This window comes from Gossypium raimondii, chromosome 13, assembly GCF_025698545.1.
Source record: "Gossypium raimondii isolate GPD5lz chromosome 13, ASM2569854v1, whole genome shotgun sequence".
Lineage (NCBI taxonomy): Eukaryota > Viridiplantae > Streptophyta > Magnoliopsida > Malvales > Malvaceae > Gossypium > Gossypium raimondii.
Genome location: NC_068577.1, coordinates 24,761,047 through 24,784,641, shown reverse-complemented (window position 1 = coordinate 24,784,641; position 23,595 = coordinate 24,761,047). Strand labels below are relative to the sequence as shown.

Sequence of the window (23,595 nt, the reverse complement as noted above, 5' to 3'; positions counted from 1 at the left end):
ATTATTATTTTTGTAGTTTACTCTAATCAATTTAATGCATTTTGACAAAAAATAAAAGGAATTGTGATAATCTGGGCCATTGAATCAAGCAAATCTTGTTCATTACAGTCTAACAAATAAGAATTAAATGCTGTAAACAACTGGCCGTTGATTAGATTAATCCTTTCTCTTTCCTTTTTTTTCTTTTATAAATGATTAATCTTCCCTTTGTGGTGCCCTGATATATCTTATAATATATATGAAAATTCCGAACAACTTACAACGTTGGAATTGGTTATTAATATTTAATAAATTCATCTACCCTACTTTATAAATAAATACTCGAAGTTTATATGTATGTATTTTTATAATGGTCTAATTGGATTATTAAGTAACAATATGTTCCTCGATTGATCCTCGTATATATTCTTCTTTAAAAACAAAATATATATTGAACCATACAAAAGTAATTTATTGATTGGTTCGTAATGTTTCAATTTTCAACTTCTATAATATTTATATATAATTGTTAAATAAATTTAAATTTGTTATATTAAAAGTTATGGTTATTGATAGTAGTGGTTATTATTTGTTTCAATTTTATTTCTAGCTTGCTTTTTCAAATTCAAATATTATTTGAATTCTGACATTTTAATTATTATTTGCAATAAATTCAAAGTAAATACAGATATAATTTTTGAACGTTTATTATTCGAATTAATTTTACTTTTGTGAATAATGGATACAATTTCAAATAACAAATAGCCAAATTTACTTTATTTTTATGGATAATAAATTCATATCGAATGTCTGAATCTATTATCTATTACTTTAAAAAATATTTTATACTTAGTAAAATACAGATATTTAGGGTGATTTTATTTATTTGAAGTCAAATAATATATTTAGATTTAATATAAATAACATATTTGAATCTTAAAGCAAATTTATGTGTTCAAATTTTACAAAAATACATATATTTAATATAATGGTATCTCTATATTTATACTGTTATTAAGTGTTTGATTGAGTTAGTGTCACATATGAACTGAGTCCCAACTCAATTATAAAATTATGAAAATCCCATTCCTTTTACAAAGTAAAAGTATTACAATGAGTGGATGTTTAAAGAGTATATAAAATCTAAAAAATACACATATTATTAGATTTGAACTTAAGACAACATGATTTTTAAATCTCAACTTTACTATTTTAATTAATAATTTAATTATTTTTATAAATATATTTGTTATATAATATTTTTCACGTATAGCTATTACATAATCTAATAATAATAAAATGCTTTCATTTCTAGAAAGAATTAGCAGAGTTAGGTAAGTACAATTGAATCTTGTAATATAGAATTGCCCTAATCAGTCTTCTTCAAAACTGTTAGATATCCAAATCTCCTTGATTTTTATAGGAGACGTTTTGGGATTGTCTTGTTAGTTAGCAGCGTTGACTAAATAAAAGATTTACAAGATATGCTTTGCCTTGGCTACTAAGATATCGCTGCATTCAACAGTCAAACCCGCAGTCTATATCTTTGCAGCGTTGACTAAGAGTTTCGGTGGTTAAATGCTTGCAGCACAGTGAGAAAAGTTACAGCTTTGCAAGATATCCAAACACCATTTTCAGTGTGATTGGATTCAAAAGGTGCTTCAAACATAATGAAACACCCCACTCAGCTTTCATTCGCAGTATGTTTTGGTCGAAAAAGATTTGCCCATTAGCTTTGAACTCCTACCATAAACAATTTTGAGAAGCAAGGGCTTGATTAATTAAAGATGCACTTGGAATTGGTAAACTGTATATTATATATTTAGTAGGCTTTTTTCACTTTGGGTGGTTGGGGGGAGATGAACTCTTGACATATACAGAAACAAGATGAAATAGCTTTGATTAAGTCCTTCTAACAAGTGGTCAATTTATATAAATTAAAACTTATCGGGGTTAATCTGATTGGAACTAGCTATAGCTTGAATTGTTGACTAATATTAAAGTAGTCGAATTATTAAATAAAATGCGTAGAGTTGGGAGGATGTTGAAATGCAATTTTCATTATTGCATACTGATAAGTAAGTACTAGCTAACTTGAGCAGATCTAATTTTTTTATATTTGGCGGCTTAAATTAGTGTAAATATTAGTTTTTCTAGGTTTTTATTTGAATAATGTAAATATATATTATACTCACTAATATATATATCACTTATTTTTTTAATAGATTTTCTTTTTTTTAGATTGCTACTTTGATACTTATGGGTATTAAGTTCTGTTATTGTATATTGAGCCATTAAGTTTTCTGAACTTGAGATTTTTGAAATGTACAAAAGAGTGTATCTAATATAGAATGCTAGATCTCAACACCTATAGATAGTGGTGAGCATTTGATCAAATCAAATCAAATCGAATAAAAGAATTTCAAGTTAATCGAGTTGATAAATCCTATTTTATCATCCTAACTCGATTAGAAATTTTTTCAAATCGAGTCAAGTGAGATGAAATTCGAATTGAGTCGAATACATTTGTTCGAGTTAAATTTAGAAAAATGACTTTGGGTCCTTATAACTACTGTCACCTACTGATCAAAATTGTTATTAACTTTCATTACCTCATAATTTATTTATTAATATTTTATATATGGGTTAGTTTTTTTTGCTTACTTAGTTGTTTCAATTATGTTTTGATTCTTGTCACTATGTATTTTGATATTAAAAATAAATTAAATGTAAAATGTAATTTTAAATAAAAGTTATTTTAAAGATAAAATGTGAAATTGACACGAACATAAAATTTAAAGACGAATAGTTTATTGCATCATCAATAATTCAATTTTAACAGAAATTTATAAAGACTCAATATGATTAAACAATTCAATAATATAAATAGTACAAAATATGAAATTTAATTTAATAATATAAATTGTAGATATAAATAAAATTACTACTATTTAGGTTTAGGAATTATTTTGGATTATTTTGATTTTTGATTTGATGGGGGTAAAGGGTGAGAAGTAAAAGTTTAGGGGGAGAATAAAAGGTTTTGGGGGAGTAAAATTTGAGGGGAAAGTAAAAGGGAGTAAAATTTTGGAGAGAAAATATTAAAAAATATTGGGGGCAAATGGGTTTGGGATAGATGGGGATGAGATGGGAGGGGAATAAAAGTTTCGAGGGGAAAATAAAAAAGTTTGAAGGTTTGGGGTAAAAATGTAAAAAATTATAGTTTGATATTCGGTTTATTCGAATTATTCGAGTTATTTTAATTCAAAAATTCAACTTGATTCGAACTTGAAATTCAAAAAAAATCAAGTTGACTCGAATAACTCGATTAACTCGAACAACTCGATTCGTTTAACTCAAAATTTGAATTTTTTTTCAATTTTATCAAGTTGAATCAAGTTTCGCTCACCCCTAGATATTGAGTTATTTGAAAAATAAATGTCTAATGCGGTACATAAATTATTAATATTTATTTTATTATGGTACCTGATGTTAACAACATTAGTGAATTGCTAAACCAACCAATGAAAATTTGATACTTAGATTTCTTCCCAACTCATCATGTTCAAGTGCCACATTTAACATTTCCGAATACAAGTACTATATTAAATATTTTATGAAAATACATGTACCAATGTACCCTCATTGGTACCATAAGTACATAACATTTTCACAACAAAATAAACTTCAATTTAATTCATCAACTCTTTCAAACAATACCTAATCAATATACCTAACAAAGTTACCACAATCACAACAATTTAAATACATATATATCACACATACTAGCATCACAATCATACCTCATTCTCATACAATATGCAAGTTGGTTATATATACAAAATATCATTCATAATATTTACATAAGCCAAACATTTACCAAAACCGCACAAAAGCCTATACATGCCATATAATCCGAATTAAACGTTTCAAAAACTATCGAGATAAGCTAGATAGTGTGACTTGAGTGCCGATCTGATTGTCCAACCTTTCGAAGATCTGCAATGACATTAAACAACACAAGTAAGCTTAATGAAGCTTAGTAAGTTCAACGAGTTAAACGATAAATCTTACCGAACTAACTATAATAATTCAAATAATAAAAATCATCCAAGAGAACTCCCTGTCATTCACAACTTCAATCGATAAATACATCCGTATTCAAATCAATACAAAATAACTACCATGTCTTTCAAATTCATTAAACAAATTACCTTACCAAGATTTTCCATTCGAAGAACAACTTACGAGTAAGAGTACATCGTCAACAGAAGCTCATAAGAGCTGGTCCTCCCGAATACGCCAATAGAAGCTCGAAAGTTGAACAAAAGCTTGTAAGAGCTTAACAGAAGCTCGTAAGAGCTTATCCACCGAATCACGCCAAACAGAAAGTATAACACGAGAGTTCGCAACAAATTCTAAACCTTGGTTTACTTGGGTAAAATGCCGATATCTCCCTCCCATACCATCTCCACTCCAAACCCCCATCATACACTAAATCACAAATGTACTCAAATCTCGCGTTCAATTCAAACCGAATATCCAATTCAATATTATAATTCAAACAATAATTCATTTCCAACAATATAATATATATAATACCAATCACCAATTAATAAAAATGTTAATTTTTTTAACCGTACGAACTTACCTAGACTGAATCGTAATCGTTGTAGAGGTTCAAGGACTATTTCGTTATTTTTCCTTTTTCAAGAGTATCTAGGGATTTTGATATAAAATGTAAAATTCTTCATTTATTAGCATACATTTCAATTCCAAAATATTTTACAATTAATACCCTATTATTTTCACAATTACACAATTACCCTGACTTTTACCATTTTTGCACTTTAGTCTTTTAACTCAAAACTCATCAAATTAACCAATTTTCTCAAGTCAATAATTTATATAAATATACTAAGCCCTCAAAAATCCCCTAATAAACATCAAATTCACTATCCAACCCTAATATTTTGACATTTTCACAATTTAATCATAAAATCAAAATCTAACAAAAATCACTTTACAAATTCAACAAATCACATAATCAAGTTCCAAATACATGATAGTCATAAAAAACATTCAATATTCATCAATGAAAACTTCAAAAGTTTTTAACAAAATCAAAAACGAAGGTACGAGCTAGCTAGACCTAGTTGCAACGATCTCAAAAATATAAAAGTTACAAGAAATAGAATCAAAATGGACTTACATGCAAAAAATAAGCCAACCGAAGCTTTCTCCTCACCCTAGTTATGGCATTCGACCATTTGAAGAAGATAATGAAAAAAGTTTTGTTTTTCATTCTTTAATTTAACTTAATTTAATTAAACTTTCATTTATTTACAAAATTACCATCCAATTCACACTATTTTATTATTTTCTATTTAATTGCCGTCCCATTATTACAATTAAGGCATAATTGTTTCGTAAGTCCTCCCTCATTTATTAATCAAGGCATTTAATCACTTAATTATTATAATTAACATATTTTACGTTTTCTACAATTTAGTCCTTTTCTTTTAATTAACTAACTAAACGTTAATATTTCTAAACCAAATTTTAATACAACTATAATGACTCTACAAATATTCTAAAAATAATATTTGTGAGTCGATACAACAAAAATTTGTGGTCCCAAAACCACTGTTCCGTTACTATTGAAAATCAGGCTGTTACAACTTGCATTATTCCTTTAATAAAAATATGTTTTAAACTAGCTCATCACGGATAAGGCATCAAATGGCTCTAATTCTGCTTTGGTTTGGAGAGTTCATTAGTTGTTGAAACATTTCAATTATTGGCATATCCGTCACATCCCTAAAGAAAATAATCAGGATGTAGATAGACTGGTTAAACTAGCTCATCATAGAACTTTTGATTTATGCTTGTATGAGGTCTCCCCACTATGGAGGATAATTTAGTTTTGTAATTTAATTAAGTATGCGTTTTGAGAAGAAGATTCTAAGAATGCATGCCATCTTTTTTTTTTTTTGGTGAATTATAATAGGAGGGACAAAACACTAACAACAATATGACTAGTGTGACTCGAACCCAGGCTATACCTGGGATCGTGAACGCCTTGGCCATTAGACCAACACATGAGGTTCAATGCATGCGATCTTTTGTCCAACACTTGACCCACCGATTAATGAATACAGAAACACAAAATACAAATTCATGGTCCAAATCAATTCATGGACATAAATTACTTTTTAGTTTAATTTAAAATGATTTTAAAAGTCACTTTTAGACATCTAATAATAATATATTATATTATTTTTTAAAGTGCATGAATAATATAATAATTCAGAAATATTAAACTAACTCTTATTATTATTTTTAACTCTAAAATTAATAAAATTTCTTCTATTTTTATAAAATTCTAAAACCTTAACAAAGAGAGATGCCATAATTTTTTGGAGTGGAATTAAGTTGTATATTTTATGAAAGTTAAAAGCAATTTCACAATTTTAATAACTTATATTTTTATAAATTTTAAATGATTAAATTAAAATTTTTATTTTGTGGGGTCATAGTGTAATTTTACCTTTTACTCTATTAAAATATTGTAAAACTTAAAGGATCAATATTGCAATTTTACATTTTAGGCCCTCCTTTAAACCCTAGATCTTAAAATTTTCAACCTTAAATCTTTAAACCCTAAATCCTAATCTAACCCTTTTCCTAAAATCATAAATCTTAATATTCTAAATTCTAACTCCTCACAAATAAAACATAAATCTAGTTGAACAACAAAAAAAACATAAACATGCATTATTATTTTTAAATTTTATTTAATTTTTGGCATTAAATTTATTTAATTAATCAACACTAATTGGGCTTAAAATGTTATAAAGGAGAATTGATCTAGTGTTACAAAATGTGTTATTAATTATAAGTTCTTTTAAAAATATGAAGTAACATATTTTTATTAGATGTCTAAAATAGTAACATTTTAGTATTATCCTAAAATAATTTAAACTTATAAACTTTAAATAAATGATGTAAATAATTCTGAGTTTAAATTATATTCAGTATGATACTAAAAAGTCACTTTTAAGCATTAAATAAAAATGTGCCACTTTAAAATTTTTTAAAAAGTTCTACTTAATATAATACAATTTCTAATGCTAGATCAGTTCTCCTTAAAAACATTGTAATCTTAACTAGTGTTGATTAATTAAATAAAATTAAAAATAATAATAGTAATCCGAGGTTTATTTTTTCTTCAACTAGATTTATAGTTTTACGAAATGATTAATTTAGGATTTAAGGTTTAAAATTTTAAGGTTTTAGAATTTAATAAAAAATAGATTGATTTTATTAATTGTAGAATTAAAATAATAATAAGTGTTAATTTGATGTTTCTTTATTATTCATGGCTTCTAAAAAAATATAATCTAACATGTTATTATTAGGTATCTAAAAAGTGAATTTTGAAACCATCTTAATCTAAGTTGAACAAGTTAATTTTACAAAACAAATAAGAATAAATAAATTAGATTTTGTCACCCACGACATGGGTAAAAACATTTATCTGATAAAATTGTATAAAATTCTTATGAAAATCAAATTTGGATTTCATTAAAATGACAAAGTTAAGATATTTAAGTTTATGATGTCATGGTTGAAATCTTATTACTTTAATTATGTGTACATATTTTTCTAAATTTATCAAAATTTATAAAATAAATTAGACATAATGCCTTCAAAATAATGTTTGCTATTTTGTAAAATAAATGGGCTTTTGATAATTTCCTAAATTGGGACTTGATTAAAAGGAGACGCTAACTTAGGCTTAGTTTAGTAATACTTCTCAAACGTGCTTTTGGGGGACACTTTTGGGGAGAAGCTAAAATTTTCAGCTTCTAAAAAAAATGCTTTTGGGCCAATTTGTTTGCTTGGGAGAATCACTTTTTCTTTCCAAAAGTAGCTTGTTTAGGATTGTTTTTGTCTCAAAAGTGCTTCTTAGAAGCAATACTAAGCACACCCTTAGTCAACCTCCTCATACATAGTATAGATATAGGGTTTTTTACAAAAATATTATAAAAAATAAAAATTTACCAAAATATTATAACTTTTTTTTATTTACCAAAATATATATAATTTTTTTATTTACCAAAATATATAAAAAAACAAAAAAAATATGCAAAAAAATATATATGACCGATGTGACGGCACCTTGGTCACGCCAATTGCATTGGCGGCACCAAAGGTGCCAAAACCATTGGCGGCACCAATGGTGCCAATACCATTGGCGGCACCAATGGTGCCATATTGTTTGGCGGCACTATTCGTATTATAAATCCAAATCATCCAAATTGAAGGAGAAAAATCAAAAAAGAAAGAAGAAGAAGAAGAGTTGTCATGGAAAAGAAGAAAATGAGAGAAAAGAAGGTATTTTTTAAAATTTTTGCTTATATTGTTGTTATTATTTTGTATATTTTGTAATATTTTTGTTTTAATTTAGTTATTAAGATTAATAAAACTCAAAATAATAGTATTAGTTAGTATTATTATTATTATTGTTGTTGTTGTTGTTGTTGTTGTTGTTGTTGTTGTTAGTATTAAGATGTTATTAATGTATTAAGATGTAACTTAGTAATATTATTGTTAGCAAAAACTAGTATTATTATTATGGTTACTTATTATTTTATTTACCAAATTAATAATTTTAGTGTGTATTATTTTTCGTATAAAATTATTAATATTATTAGTGTGTTAGTTATAAGGATTAGTAGTTAAACATTAAATTTTTTTTAAGTAATTTAGTTACCGTTCGAGAATTTTTATGAGATTTTTTTTTGATAGATTAAATATTGAAGATGGATGCTAAGTTTCTTGTATGCGTTTATTTCGATGGAGTCATCTTGACAACAAGTGTTGGATGTGTATTTGAATGTCGGCAACAAATAGCAATGAGATTTAATAGAAAGGTATCGTTCGATGAAATGAAGGCAATGATTAATGCAAAAATTCATAGATGTTGTGGGAGAAGGGTATCAAAAATTTTCTACAAGTTTTCAGTTTCGACAAATTCGGTCAAATTCGTCGAAATGGAACTTGTAGACGACGAAGACGTGGAGACAATGGTCGATCTCTACTGTGGGAATGAGAGTGAGAAGAATGCACCGATTCACTTATTTGCTGAGTTAGTCGGTATGGAGCAAAATGAAGATGTTAATGCATCTGATGAAGAATACGAAGCTGAAGAACCGCGGATGGTGGCTCCAATATCATACGTTGATAGTGAATCAACTATGGGTGGGATAGGTATCGACCTGAATATTACACCCGATGTTGACATGGTTGGTGGTGAAGAAGAAGGTGCCGGCATAGAAGAAGGTGGTGGCGATCATTGGGATGAAGAGGTCGATAGTGACGCTGATCCCGATGTGGACGATGTACCTGATGATATTGACGATGAAGATGTCAACAACGATGAAGGCATTAACGCTTCTTCGGTCGGGGAGCAGATGCGGCGTATTGTGATACACAATAATCTTGGGCCACACATGTCGCTCATAGACCCCGACGCAGTGTATGTAGCTGAGTTTCCGGAGTACCCTGAAATAGTTCATTCTCACGGGCTGGCCGTAACATCTGATGATGATGAGTTATTCATAGGCCAGAGATTCAGCTGTAAAGAAGAGTGCGTATATGCTATTAAACGGTACAGCATGAAGATATCGATGGATTATAAAGTCTCCGTGTCTACTCCGACAATATATGTTGTGGAGTGTTGGAAGGCAGTGGAAGGCTGCAATTGGCGGGTACGAGCTGCATTCATTAGAAGTTCACAGATGTGGGAGATACGAAAATTTGTTGGTCTTCATACATACACATCAACACGTATGACAGAAGATCATAGAAAACTTGATTCAAAAACTATTTGTACATGTATCATGCCAATGGTGAAGGACATGCCGACCATTAAAGTTTCGGTACTCATTGCGAAAATGCAAGCACGATTCCAGTATCGAGTCTCATATCGGAAGGCATAGATAGCTAAACAGATGGCGATGGAGCAACTGTATGGGGATTACGATTCGTCGTATAACGAGCTTCAAGTTTGGATAGCTGCTATACGGGAGTACGTACTGGGGACTGTGATTGAGTTGCAAACAAGTCCATATTACGGCCCGGATGACCAGTTACAGCCGGCAAAAAGGATTTTCCATCGGATGTCCTGGACGTTCGATCCATGTGTGCGGGCATTTCCCCACTGCAAGCCACTTGTGCAGGTGGATGGGACCTGGCTGTATGGAAAATATACACAGATACTGCTTCCCGCAGTTGCTTAAGACGGTAACAGAAACATGCTCCCGATAGCATTTGCTATCGTAGATAAAGAGAACATTGAGTCTTGGAAATTCTTCCTCACAAATCTGCGGAGGTATGTTATTAGGAACGATAATATTTGCATCATCTCCGATAGAGGGAAGGGTTTAATTGCAGCTATTAGGAATTCCGGTGTGCCGTGGAGATCCGTTTACTGCATTCGTCACATTGCGTCTAACTTCCATAAAGATTATAAGAATGCAGACTGGAAGAGACAAGTCGTGGTAATGGGTAAATGATAACCTTATCTTTTCAATATAAGTTGTAATGTTTGATGTTATCGACTTACTAGAACTATTTTTCGTATACAGCGTACGAGTTAGAGCCACATATTTTCTGGCAAAGAATGATCCGACTTGAGAGTGACATGGAGGGGCAGACAAACAAATCTTTCCGACAATGGTTGCGCACAATAGAGCAGTGGCAGTGGGCTCAAAGTTTTGACGAGGGCTTTCGTTATGGCCACATGACCACAAACTTAGTCGAGGGGATCAACGCTGTCTTGTTGAAAACACGTCATCTTCCGATTGCATCGGTATTTTCTGCTACTTTCTACAGGCTGGCTACTTTGATGCCAAGAATGAGTCAGCAGCAAGTCGACCAGATTCAGGCGGGACATGTGTTTGTCAAACATGTCCGGGATGCAATGGTCATAAACCGTCGGTTGGCGAGGTCAATGAACGTGGAAATATATTCACGACGACTAGAAACGTTTCAAGTTACTGAGAACATCGGTCGTCGACCTAGGTCCTACAGAGTTGATCTCCGGAACAGACGGTGCGAGTGCAGGAAGTTTGAAACACTCCATTATCCCTGTGCGCATGTCGTGGCAACGTGTGCTAAAGTCAACCTTGATGCTGAACAATATGTCGATGATGTGTACATGCTGGAGCGCACATTGCGTGTCTGGGAGAATGAGTTCCCCGTCCTGCCGGACCTATCTACGTGAGAGGTGTCGCTGATCACTTTCGAGCTTGTCCCAAACAGAGGGCTACAGAGGAATCCAAGGGGTCGTCCGCAGTCAAGCAGAATCCGTAATGAGATGGACATTAGGGAGAAATCTAACGGAAAGCGTTGTGGAATATGCAGGTTAAGTGGTCATAGCTGAAATAAATGCCCTAACCAAAACTTTCATGTTGGGCAGTCGTCGGGATCGGGTCGAAATTAAGCTAATGCTGTAAAAGTTTTATGTATATTGTTATAAAAGGTAATTTTATTAATAATAATTTTTTTATTCGGGTAATGCTTATGCTTAAATTGTATCCAAATTGTTTGCAGATTAAGTTATAAAATACCATGTGCGCATTTGGAATTATTAAGATTATATCGAAAATAGAGGCATTCATAATTCGATTGAGCTTTAATATAATGAAAAAATATAATAATGGATATTTATACATAAAATTCAGAAGTAAGAAATAACTAAAATACAAATATTAAATTTATACAAAAAGTACCCGAAACCCCTAAAATTGATGGTTCGATGGTGTTGTCCGGGGGGTATACCTACGCGGAGGTCGACGCTCACGGCCTGGGCGACGACTAACATCCTCATCGTCCACAGGTGGGGGCGTGGAAAACATAGAGGAAAGGTCTTATTGCTCGTTTGCCGCCGACCAACTTGAACCATCATGAGTCCCATAATGCTGCGGATACGTGTCGGACGGGCCGAGCATGCCATACTGCGGCCGAGGGGATCCAAACAGTTCAAACTCATAGGCGTATTTGCCCTCTGCGAAGCTCGAATAATATTCACCACCCACCAAATCCGGACGATAGCCATGTGAATCCACATTTGACTGTGATTGTTCGGGATTTGGCTGGGGGTCCTGCTCGGGCTCTGCCTGTTGTGGAGAATAATATGCCGTCGGATCTAGATCCCACGCACTCGTTGCGTCCGATCCCCAAACTTGCTGCACGTAGGGGGATTACAGTCGATTGCCCTCCAAGTAAATACGGCTTCCCGCAGCTATGGTACCATTGTGCATACTCCAATGATGGTTGCAGGTCGGTAGCCATAACCATCTGAGGAATTCGGCGCAATCAATCGTTCCACAGTGCGACGTATTTCTGGTGCTTAATTCCCCAGTCCAATTGAACTTTTCCTCTCTTTGTCAAGCTGTGATCATCCCCCAACTGGTTTGGCGGATCCGGGATAGGTTGGATGCAGCCAAACTGCCGAAGCACCCAATCGCCGTGATACCACTCGACGACGTTGAAATTTACAATTGGTGTGTTAGTACACCATATGTGGGAATCAACGAGTGCGGACGAGGGTACAACATTTGTAATTTCTGGCCTCCGGTATGGCATCCATATAAACTGCATGAGTAATAACATTGTAACGAGTTCGACTGATAACATGTGAGTAAGATATAGAAATAGAATAGATGTCACAAATATTAGAATAGCAGCTTACCCATTCCTGGGCATGCTGTTCAATCCTAAGGCGGTATATCGGGACATCACTCGACTTCCCGATGCCTGGACGGGTAGTCCATCTACAAAAAATAGTATAGGGTTTAGGGTTGGTAACATTACCATATATGTTATGACTACAAATAATAACAATTTATATTTTATCACCTGAGTGGCAGTGGATACAGATAGGGTTGATGACTAACACGTGCCAAAAACGGCATCCGATAAAGCACCCATGACTGCAGCAGTATGAGGCATCCGCCGATGTCTTTAACTTGCGACTCTGTAGCCCGACAAAGCTCCCGGTACAGCGTTGCTAGAACGGCGGAACCCCAGCTATACGACCTAGCAGTGGAGAAATCAGCTAGCAGGGGCATGTACGACAAATGCACACTATCGCCGTTTGCATCAGGCATGAGTACTGCCTCTATCATATGCATGATGTACGCTCGAGCAGCGCACATCAACTCACCTTCAGTGGCGGTCGCTGATAATCCACATATTTTGGCTTTTAGCCATGTACATTTTATGCCGGAAAAATATTTATCACCATCCTCTGGTGACTTTCCTAGGAGTTGATAGCAAACTGCAGCCGGATCGGTGAATGAAGATACTCCCGTTACGGGACTCCCGTCAATTGGCCCAAGCTGCACTGCAACATCCTCCAAGCTCACCGTGCACTCCCCGCACGGAAAATGGAAAGTATGGGTCTCCGGATGCCACCGCTCAACTAGCACAGATAATAAATCAAACCGCAAGTCGGAGGACCGGATCAATGCTACTGACCCAAATCCGGCTAGCTCTAGGTACGGCATAAATCGTGCATCCGGAGCTATCTTTAAAACACTCACACGGCCTCTTAATACTCGGAACGAGTCCTGATAGTGTAAAATTACAGAAAAATATTACGATAACATAATCTATTTGTATATACTGCGTATATCGTTTTTAAATAAATAGAACTCCTGATTAACAAATAATAAATCATACCGCGTTATTAGCCGCATCAGATATGTGTCTAATATCGCTTCGTATCAATCGAGCCATTGCGATGCCTGCAAGCTGAAAAAAAGTTAGTAAAAAAATCTTACTTCGGCCATTTATTCGTATTTTTTTCTCCGCATTTTATTACTTTAAAAAATATCATAATTTCTAATTTTATAAATTTACATTATTTCTGTGCATAATGTTTGAAATTTATTACTCTAGTGTGTTATTTAAATTAATTTGGTGTAAAAAAAAACCCTTACCCCTACCCATTGCTCAGTATTATTTTCTCAATTTTATTACTTTAAATAAAATATATTATTCTCGTATTTTATTGTTTTATATTATTTCAATACATTTTCTTTGAAATATTTTGTATTAATTATTTTCAATTTTATAAAAGTTAGTAATACACTCTTACTTACGCCATTTGTTCGTATTTTTTCTCCGCATTTTATTACTTTAAAAATATCATAAACTTAGTCTTTTATAATTTTACATTATTTCAAATTGCATCATATTTGAAATTTATTAATTTAGTGTGTTAAGGGGAATAAAAGAAAATAATAAATAAGGAGGGATTAAAAGGTAATTAGCCACATATTTGTGCCGCCTTTTTTTCCCCTCCATCACCCTTTTTCTTTTCCTCTATTATTTTGATAAATAAAGAAAAAGTTTATAATATTTTGGTATTTTTTTTGTAATATTTTGCTAAAAACCATAATAAACCCTTTCCCCTGGCCTTTGGTCGTATTATTATTTTCCGATTTTATTACTTTCAACAAAACTATATTATTTTCGTATTTTATTATTTTATATTATTTCAGTACATTTTGTTTCAATTATTTGTATAAATTATTTCTGAATTTTTTAAAATTTACTAATACACTCTTACTTGACCATTTGTTCGTATTTTTTATCCGTATTTTATTTTTTTAAAATATCGTAATTTTTATTTTATAATTTTACATTATTTCAATATATTACATGTGCATTTTCGCATTTTTTCACATTTTATTATTTTCGATAAATATACAATTCCGCTTTTTCTTTTTGTATTTTATGTTTTCTTAAATATACTTCTTTGTCATTTTACATTTAATGCTATTTTCCTAAAATTTTAATTTCAAATTCCTAAGTAAATTTCATAAAAAATCCCTAATCAACATACAATGTACATATAATTACTTTTCATTCTAAATATATTTCTTAAAATATATATGCTAAATAAAATAATAAAATAACTATAATGTACATAACATAAATTTTAAATACACAAATATTACAAAAAAATTAAATTTATAAATAAATTTACCCTTTTTTTTTCTTTTTTTTTCCTTCCTTCCCTCTTCTTCTTCTTTTTTTTCTCTTCTCATTTCCTTTTCTTTCCTTCTTTCTTTCTTTTTTCTTCTCTTTTCCTTTTCTTCTTCTTCTTTCTTTCTTTTTTTCTCTTCTCCTTTCCTTTTCTTTCCTTCTTTTTCTTTCTTTCCTCTCATTTCTTTCTTTCCCTCTCCTTCTGCCCCCCCACCACCGACCCCCCTATTATTAAGTGGTGCCGCCAATGGTATTGGCACCATTGGTGCAGCCAATGGTTTTGGCACCTTTGGTGCCGCCAATCCCATTGGTGTGACCAAGGTGCCGTCACATCGGTCAAATTTTTTTTGCAGGTTTTTTTTTGTTTTTTTGTTTTTTTGATATATTTTGGTAAATAAAAAAATTATATATATTTTGGTAAATAAAAAAAGTTATAATATTTTGGTAAATTTTATTTTTATAATATTTTGGTAAAAACCCTATAGATATACAAATTATGTGAGTGAAAAGTTTGTATAATAATATTAAAATATAAAAAATACAAAACTAAATTTTAGTTAAAATTATAAAGTGATAATTTTATAGATATTGGTGACAAGGGTTCAAAATTCTCCAAATGCAATTCTTTATTAGTTTTATGAAAACATAAAAAGAAAAAATACTTTCATGATAATATAATTTATTTTTAATATTAAAGGGTATTTTCATAATTTTCTTAACCAACTTTATAACAACCCAATTTTTAGTGGTGTCGGAAACTATAGTTTCGGGACCATGACTCGATGTGTCAATCCAAAATATTAAATAATTAATATTTACGAGGTCAGTAGTGTCGTATTAATTTTTTGTTGAGAAATTGTATCATTTAGATAGTTAATTAGTGAAAAAGGACTTAATTGGAAAAGATACAAAAGTTAGATTTCTTTTAGTTAAATGAGTAAATAGATAAAGAATATTGAAAAGGAGGATTATTATGGTAATTAGCCCATATTATTTATAATGGGTGATGACGGCTTGGTTAGTTTGAAATTCTTATTTTAAAGGTTATTTTAGTAATTTATTTTCTTCTTTTGCCCGAATGCCATTGTTGGGGGGGGGGGGAAGCTTCAAGCTTTGTTTGGTGTTGAGTCTTTGCATGTAAGCCATTTCTTGCCCGTTTTTGATTTTTTTTTTATGTTTTTGTGATCATTACATTGATATCTAGCTAGTTTAGTGATTAATTTGAGAAAGTGTTGAATGTTAGAAAGTCCACCATTAATGTTTTTGGAAGATTTTTACTTGAAAGAGTATTTTTTTAGTGCTTGATGTGGATTTTGAGTTATTTTATTACGTAAATTTTATACATTTTGAAAGTGGGGATTGAATTGAGTAAAATTGTAAATGATGTGGTTTTCATGAGAAATTTTAGAATTTATGAATTGTATATGTAGGGTTAAATATCCGATAGTATTGGGTTATGTATTAATTGTGGGAATTGGCTTGTTTAGTATTATGGACTAAATTGTATAAAAATAAATGTTTGGGGAAAATGTGTAAATGTGTAAATAAGTAATCATATGTATTGGATTGGATATTTTATGAATTAGAGGTTAATAATTGAAATAAGTCGCATTATAGATCAAAGGCAAGTTGATAATTGTGGAAAAAGGGAAGGTTGTTGATTAGTCATTGAACTTTTGTTGTTTCTACAGTGTGGCCTTTGTAAGTTTGTACGGTTTAATTTTTGTATTGTTTAAACATTTCATTATTTATGAATTAATATTATTATTGCTTGAAAGTGTTGAATTGTATTAAATGGATTGATTTGTGAAAGTGATTAAATATATGTTGTTATTCGAGACTTAGTTGAGTCGATGAACGTAGGATAAGATACGATTGACATACCAATAGGTTATATTGCACGCTGTATGGGATCGGCTAATGTTGAGATGATGATATTTGATTTATTCTTGTTTACTGAATATACTGAAGTTCGGCATTTGTTGAGAACTTTCGTGTTATATTACAATGATTCTGGTGTGTTCCGGGGGCGGATGAAAAGCCTTCGGGCTTGACACTCAGTGTCGAGGTGTGTTTCAGAGGGATGTTAGCCTACGGGCTAGGCACTTAGGTGCGTTTTTAGATGGTTAGCTCATTTGAGCATACTGGTGTATTCTAAATGATTAATCGTGTATCTGAATCCGTTATATCATTCATCGGGCAAACTTTTATTCGTTTTATGGTTTATCATTGGTATTATAAGTGATTACATGAATTACTGATTGATTATTATGAGATGTTATTGAATGACTTAATTCAGTTGAGTTGATTATCTATTATATGTATTGCTATGAAGACTCACCCGTTAAATGGTTGTGATGAATAGGATTATGGTTAATTTCTTTATTCTGTATTAGAAATGTTTATTCGGTAAGTTTATTGTTCAAACTGTTGAACTTACTAAACGTAATTAAGTTTACTTGTGCCATTTTTGTTGTTTTCCTATAGATACGTTTTTGAGGAAACGGGCGAGCACATAGACTTAAAGAATCACACTATTCGAAAATCTTTTGGTAGTTTTTGAATTTTTAACTTGGGTTATATGGCATGTAATAGGTAAAGTGAAATTCTGTTGATTATATGTGAAATTGTAAAACTTGAATGATACTTGTGAGTATATGTTTGGTTTGGTATGTATGTGTGTATGGAACTTGTTTGGTATATTTGGTATAAGCATTATAAAGTGTGTGAGTATGGAAAGATGAATTATGAATTGATGGGAGTGGTGTTCTGGTATGAATTATTAATGATGGTTGTGTATTTTGAATGTTTATACTTTGGTTTAAATGTGATATTGATTTTATTATTGAATTGTGGTGTCAATGGGGGCACATTGGTTAGACACTTAGGATGGATGTTTTGACATGTTTTGAGTTGGTATAATTGAGATGGTAATTGAGTTGTTTGCTGTCCAAGTAGGTTGAATATGGTAAACTTGATTTTGAAGGCACATGTTGGAGTAGACGGGCTGTCACACGGCCGTGTGCCTTAATTGTTTCATTACAGGTTGGTCCACATGAGCATAGAGAGTTACACAGTCTAGCGACACAACCATACGGCCATTAGCTACACAGTAAGAGTGAGTTCATGGTCTGGCCACACGGCCGTGTAACCTTATATTACACGGGCACCATTAGTTACACGGTCAGTGTACACAAGCGTGTGAATAAGTCACACGGGTGTGTGTAGTAGCCACACAACCATATTTCTGAGCCACATGGTCTAGGCTCTATCACACAGCCATGTGACCTCTGTTTCCTAAAGTTTTATGACTTTCCAAAATTATCTATTTGATTCCAATTGATCCGGGATTACTCTCAAACTGTATTTAGGGCCTCGTGAACTCAAATTTAAGGCCCTTAAGTATATTTGTGCTATAATTGTAATATGTATTTGAATGTTAACATTTAAATTAAGTAATAGTTTATAATTGAAGTTAAATGTCCTGAATTGTATTGTAATGCTTCGTAACCTTAATCCAAAGATGGAGACGAGTTAAGGATGTTACAAAGTTGTCATCTGATTGATTCGTGACACTAATTCAATCAAGAGTTTCAACTTACTAGAGATAACAATAACACCATTCTTTTGTTATTGAAAATTCAGGTCAAATTACAATTTTAGTTCTATTATACTAAAATTTAGTATTTCATCTTTATACTTTAATTTGATATAAATCAAATTTTCTAACTTTATAATACAAAATTTTAATAGTGTCAGCACTTTTTTTATTAAATACTTAACTTTTTCTGACATATAACATACACAAAATTAATAACTAAATGGTTTTTTTCTTTTTTGGTAATGAGTTGGCGAGGGCTTGATTCTGGTCACTAGAGTTTTCAACACTTACCAAAGATGGAAACTATATTTCATTAACTTTTCCAAGTGATAGAAATTAAAATTTGAGTTATTCATGGTTAGCCAACAATTTGTATGGTTAATAAAATCTTCCCTTCATTTTTTAACGAATGTAGACTCATCCAAGTCAATGGAAAAGCAAGGCCGGCAGCTTTGAGTTCGCATTCGTGGTGCTCAGCATTTGGATCGCTATCTGCCACTATACCAACACCGGCTTGAAGATACGTTATCCATTCTTCACAGCGTTGGCCAACATCTTTGTAAGAGTACATTGTGTCATAGTGTAACGCGTAGGTTTATGCAAGTATACATAGTCGTTATCAAGTAATAAGTAAGTATAAGAGTTATCGTCTCCATAGAGACTGTATATGTTAATCAAATAATTGCACAATTAAAGATTACAAGTTGGTAAGAAAACACAATAATTTTGATTAGTAGGTGTTAAAGTAAATTAATTAAATGCAAATGAATTAATCTAAATGTAATGGATGAAATGAGATGGTTTAGCAGCAAATTCACAAGCTTCAATAATAATAACATGAATAAGCTAGAATGATTACAACATTTGACACAAATCATCTTTCATCATGTTTAACAATGCCAAGAAAGTATTCCATGGCAACTCGATCGTTCATTAACTTGAAACTAGTTATAAGTCATTTCCGAATCTTTTACTTAGAAAAACATGCATACTACCATAATCATAATTAACTAAGGGTTTCTTAAAGTTATTTGAAGTAACAAGGACGAATTAGATTTGAATTACTTTAATCACAAAAATCTAAAAGTTATGCAAGGTAATAGAGCTCTATCGTGTTATTACGAAACATTAATTTAATCAGGCTAGGATCTAAATTAAGCATGCATCTTTCAATTATTGTGTCCATTAATCGTCACCTGGTTAGGATTGATCAACTAATTCAAATTCATTCAATCACATTTTAATGAATGAAATACATGCATGAGTTTAATTGAAAGCATGAACGATGAAGGTATAGACATCATAAACATGAATCAAATGATGAAATACGTGCATGAGTTGAATTGAAAGCATGAACGATTAAGGTATAGACATCATAAACATGAATCAGATGATCTTTGTCAAATTAATGTAATCATTCCAGCTGAAATAAAATTAAGCTATCATTGTTAATGAAAAAAATTAAAATAATTTGCGAACATGTAACTAAGAACAAATTAAAGATAAAAAAGAAAAAACTTTGAATGATTCCGGCAGTTCTTTGAAAATTAGTCTTAGATGCTTCCTTCGATCCTTCGCAAAGTTCTCCTCAAGGTGATAAACTAAGAGAGAATTTCTGAAGGAATTTCTAGCTAAGGGGAATGGGAAGAATGAATGGATTTATATGTGAATAGAAGAGGAAATAACAAGTGAAGAATGAAGAAGGAAGAATGAATGAATGATGAAGGATGAGTGAAATGGGAATGAGAGGAGGTATTTATAGTAGAAGGGTGTTAACTCTTGAAAAGAGTTATAATTCATACTTTTATACTTAAGTAATTTATTGTACTTACGTAAAATTAGCTTCATTTTAGGTAATTGCATGATTATTTCTAGTCAATCGAGCAGTGCATCTAAGAACTTGAGATGGTGATTACTTTATTGCATCTTTACTTTTAATTACTTGTGGAAAGGTCTTGTTGTGGCTGAATGACATGTTTAAGGGAGAAGGATAGCAGAGGATGGAGGTTTGCCGAGGCATTATGAAAGGTTTCCATGGCAATGCTGGTGAAGAAAACGACAAACACCCAGTTAGTAATGAGAGCACTCATCATTTGGTCCTCCACATGCATATTTAATGGAGAATATTCACCTTAAAATTAGGGAAAAAAATCATTGGCTGACTAATTTTACCCTAGAGGACAACCCAAGTATAAAAGGCAATAAAAAGGGGAGAGACAATAGAAGAAAAAAGGGTAATTTTTCTGAGCTTAGACAGAGGTCTCATGGCGGCAAGAAGGGCAAGTTGAGTTTACTGTGAACTTTGGTGAAGACAAGAAACAAGACGCCGAGTTGGGGGGATTGGAGTTTTGAAACCCATAATTCTTCCTCTACATTTTATTTTAATTCTTTTGTTCTAAACTAATATTTTTGGGATACTAATGATACAAAAACAACTTGAATTTGTGTGGCCCAACCATTAACTAACTTAAAACGACTGGGGTTTGCTTTGGATGATGTTTCAACTTCGATTAATGTTTATGGATTAATATGGTTCATATTACTGCTTTACCCAATGGTTGATTTTGTTTAAATTCTTAAGAGAGTGTTGATGAATGCTTAATAAGTCTTAAGGTAGCTTGACACCAAAAAGATTATGTTACCTAGACCAAAGTTGGGTAATATAAGTGAGTGTTGAGTGAAATACTCATGTAAACACTAGACATAGAGACTTACCTTACACGATTTAGAAGTTTGAGCTTTAGTAGTAGTTGCTAATCCCGAGTCTATAGATATATAGTGCCTTAGGGGTGAGTAACCCTAGGTCTTACTTTCGATAGAGGTAAACAACATTAATACCCAATCGAACAGTTAGTTCGCCATAGTTTTGCCATGGCATTGTTCATGGGTTAGAACAGTTCCCTTAGTAATCTCGACCTTCACAACCAATATTCCACCCTTGCTAAAGTCCTTAGTACTCTTTTTTGATTTGTTGCAATGGTAATCTCTACTAGTATACTTCATTACTCTCACTTCTAATGTGTTAATCCCATTTTAATCTCATTAAACATCATTTGATACATTTATCTTTTCTGTTCAATTGTGATAACTTAGACAAAGAGCACTCAACCAATCCTCGTGGGAACGATACTCACTCATCACTTTATTACTTGATCCAACATGTACACTTTCACAATTCGCACATCATATTCACAGGCAACAAGATTTTGGTGTCGTTTTCAAGGATTGTCGATTGGTAACTTTAGTTTTTATTATTGCAATTTTTATAGTTTTAGTTGCTAATTTGTTTATTTCATGAACTCAACAGGTCTGTTACTAGTTGTATGTGTAGAGACACTCCTACTAAAGAACTCTATCCCTTAGATCCAAAATTTTAAAGGACCTTGCTAAGAAGGAGAAAAAAAATAAAGAGCACTGAATAAATACATTAACAATTCACCTGCTATGAATGAGCAACTTAATTCAGGAGCTTCGAATGTTAATCCTCCTGTTGCTTAGATGATTGATGATCGGGATAGGCCAATTCGAGAGCATGTAGTGCCTATCTTAGATAACCTGGATATTGGAATAGTCAGGCCACAAATTCAAGCTCCTCACTTTGAACTGAAACCTATAATGTTTCAGATGCTTCAATCAATTGGTCAGTTTGGTGTTTGCCAACTAATGATCACAGATTGCACTTGAGACTTTTCTTGGAGGTTTGCGATTTTTTCAAACAACAATGTGTCCTTGAAGATGCCTTAAAACTTAAATTGCTTCCCTATTCTTTAAGAGATCATGCTAGAAAATGGCTAAATGCTTTACCATCTAGAACAATAGAATTCTGGAATGATCTCTATCAAAGATTTCTATTGCGATATAACACACCCTATATGAATGCCAAACTAGGAAATGACATTACATCCTTCAAGCAACTAGAGGATGAAACACTATATGAAGCATGGGAAAGGTTTAATGATTTGCTTAGGAAATGTCTCATGCATGGATTTCAACATTGTACCCAAACGAAGATGTTCTATAATGATTTGAATGCACAGACACGGATGGTGATTGATGCTTCAGCTAATGAAACTTTGTTAGATAAGACATACAATGAAAGCCTAAGAGATTTTGGAGAGAATCGCTAATAATGATTATCAATACCCCACAACAACAACTAGAATTGGTAGGAGAGTGCCTGGACCATCCGAACTTGATGTTATTACCTCACTTACTGTTCAGGTATCTTCTTTAGCCAACATGATAAAGACCGTCAAAACCCTAGTGAGGTGAAAGAGTTGAAAGCAGCTGGGTTATCTTTTGTTTATTGTGGTAAGGATCACGTGTTTGAAGAGTGTCCCTCAAACCCAACATCTCTATACTATATGAGAAACTTCAATAGGAGCAACAATCCTTATTCTAACATGTATAACCTTGGTTGGAAACAACACCCAAATTTTGGGTGGAACAATCAGGAAGCTTAAAATTCCAACACGACTATTAAACCCAATGTCATGAATGTTCCACCTGGTTTCAAGTAGTCTATACTGCCTCAACAACGGGTTCAACAAGGACACACATCATCTTCTTCCTCATCTATTAAGTCTCCATTGATGGAGTAAGTATGTGGCCAAGAACAATGTTGTGATCCAGAGCCAAGCATTATCATTATGAGCTTTAGAGAATCAAGTAGGACAGATAAGTAATACTTTGAACTCAAGAATACAAAGAACTTAGCCTAGTGATACTGAGAATGCAAGACCACATGGGAAAGAACATTGTAAAGCAATCACTCTTAGAAGTGGCACACAACTAAATAGACTTGTCAAGAATGTTGTTCCTAAATCAGTGAATTCAGAAATAATTACAAGAATAACCCTTAAACAACCCAAGAAGAGCACCATAACTGAGAAAACTAGACCAAGTAATACCGAGGAAAACTCAGATATCATTGCCCAACACAATGCTTG

General features: G+C 32.2%; 1 protein-coding gene and 1 non-coding gene across 2 annotated transcripts; both read right to left on the bottom strand.

The window, feature by feature from the left end:
* Positions 1-12,366: 12,366 nt before the first annotated feature.
* On the bottom strand, positions 12,367-19,217 carry LOC128036158 (serine/threonine-protein phosphatase 7 long form homolog). The gene is made up of 5 exons (XM_052627052.1): positions 19,064-19,217; positions 13,735-13,799; positions 12,910-13,622; positions 12,743-12,824; positions 12,367-12,645 (listed from the first exon to the last, which is right to left on the bottom strand). Exons 1-5 carry the CDS (start codon positions 19,215-19,217, stop codon positions 12,367-12,369), a joined length of 1,293 nt encoding a protein of 430 aa, XP_052483012.1.
* Positions 19,218-22,527: 3,310 nt separating this feature from the next.
* On the bottom strand, positions 22,528-22,634 carry LOC128036398 (small nucleolar RNA R71). Its single transcript, XR_008193195.1, has one exon. It is a non-coding gene; the product is annotated as a small nucleolar RNA R71 (small nucleolar RNA).
* Between the last annotated feature and the right edge of the window lie 961 nt (positions 22,635-23,595).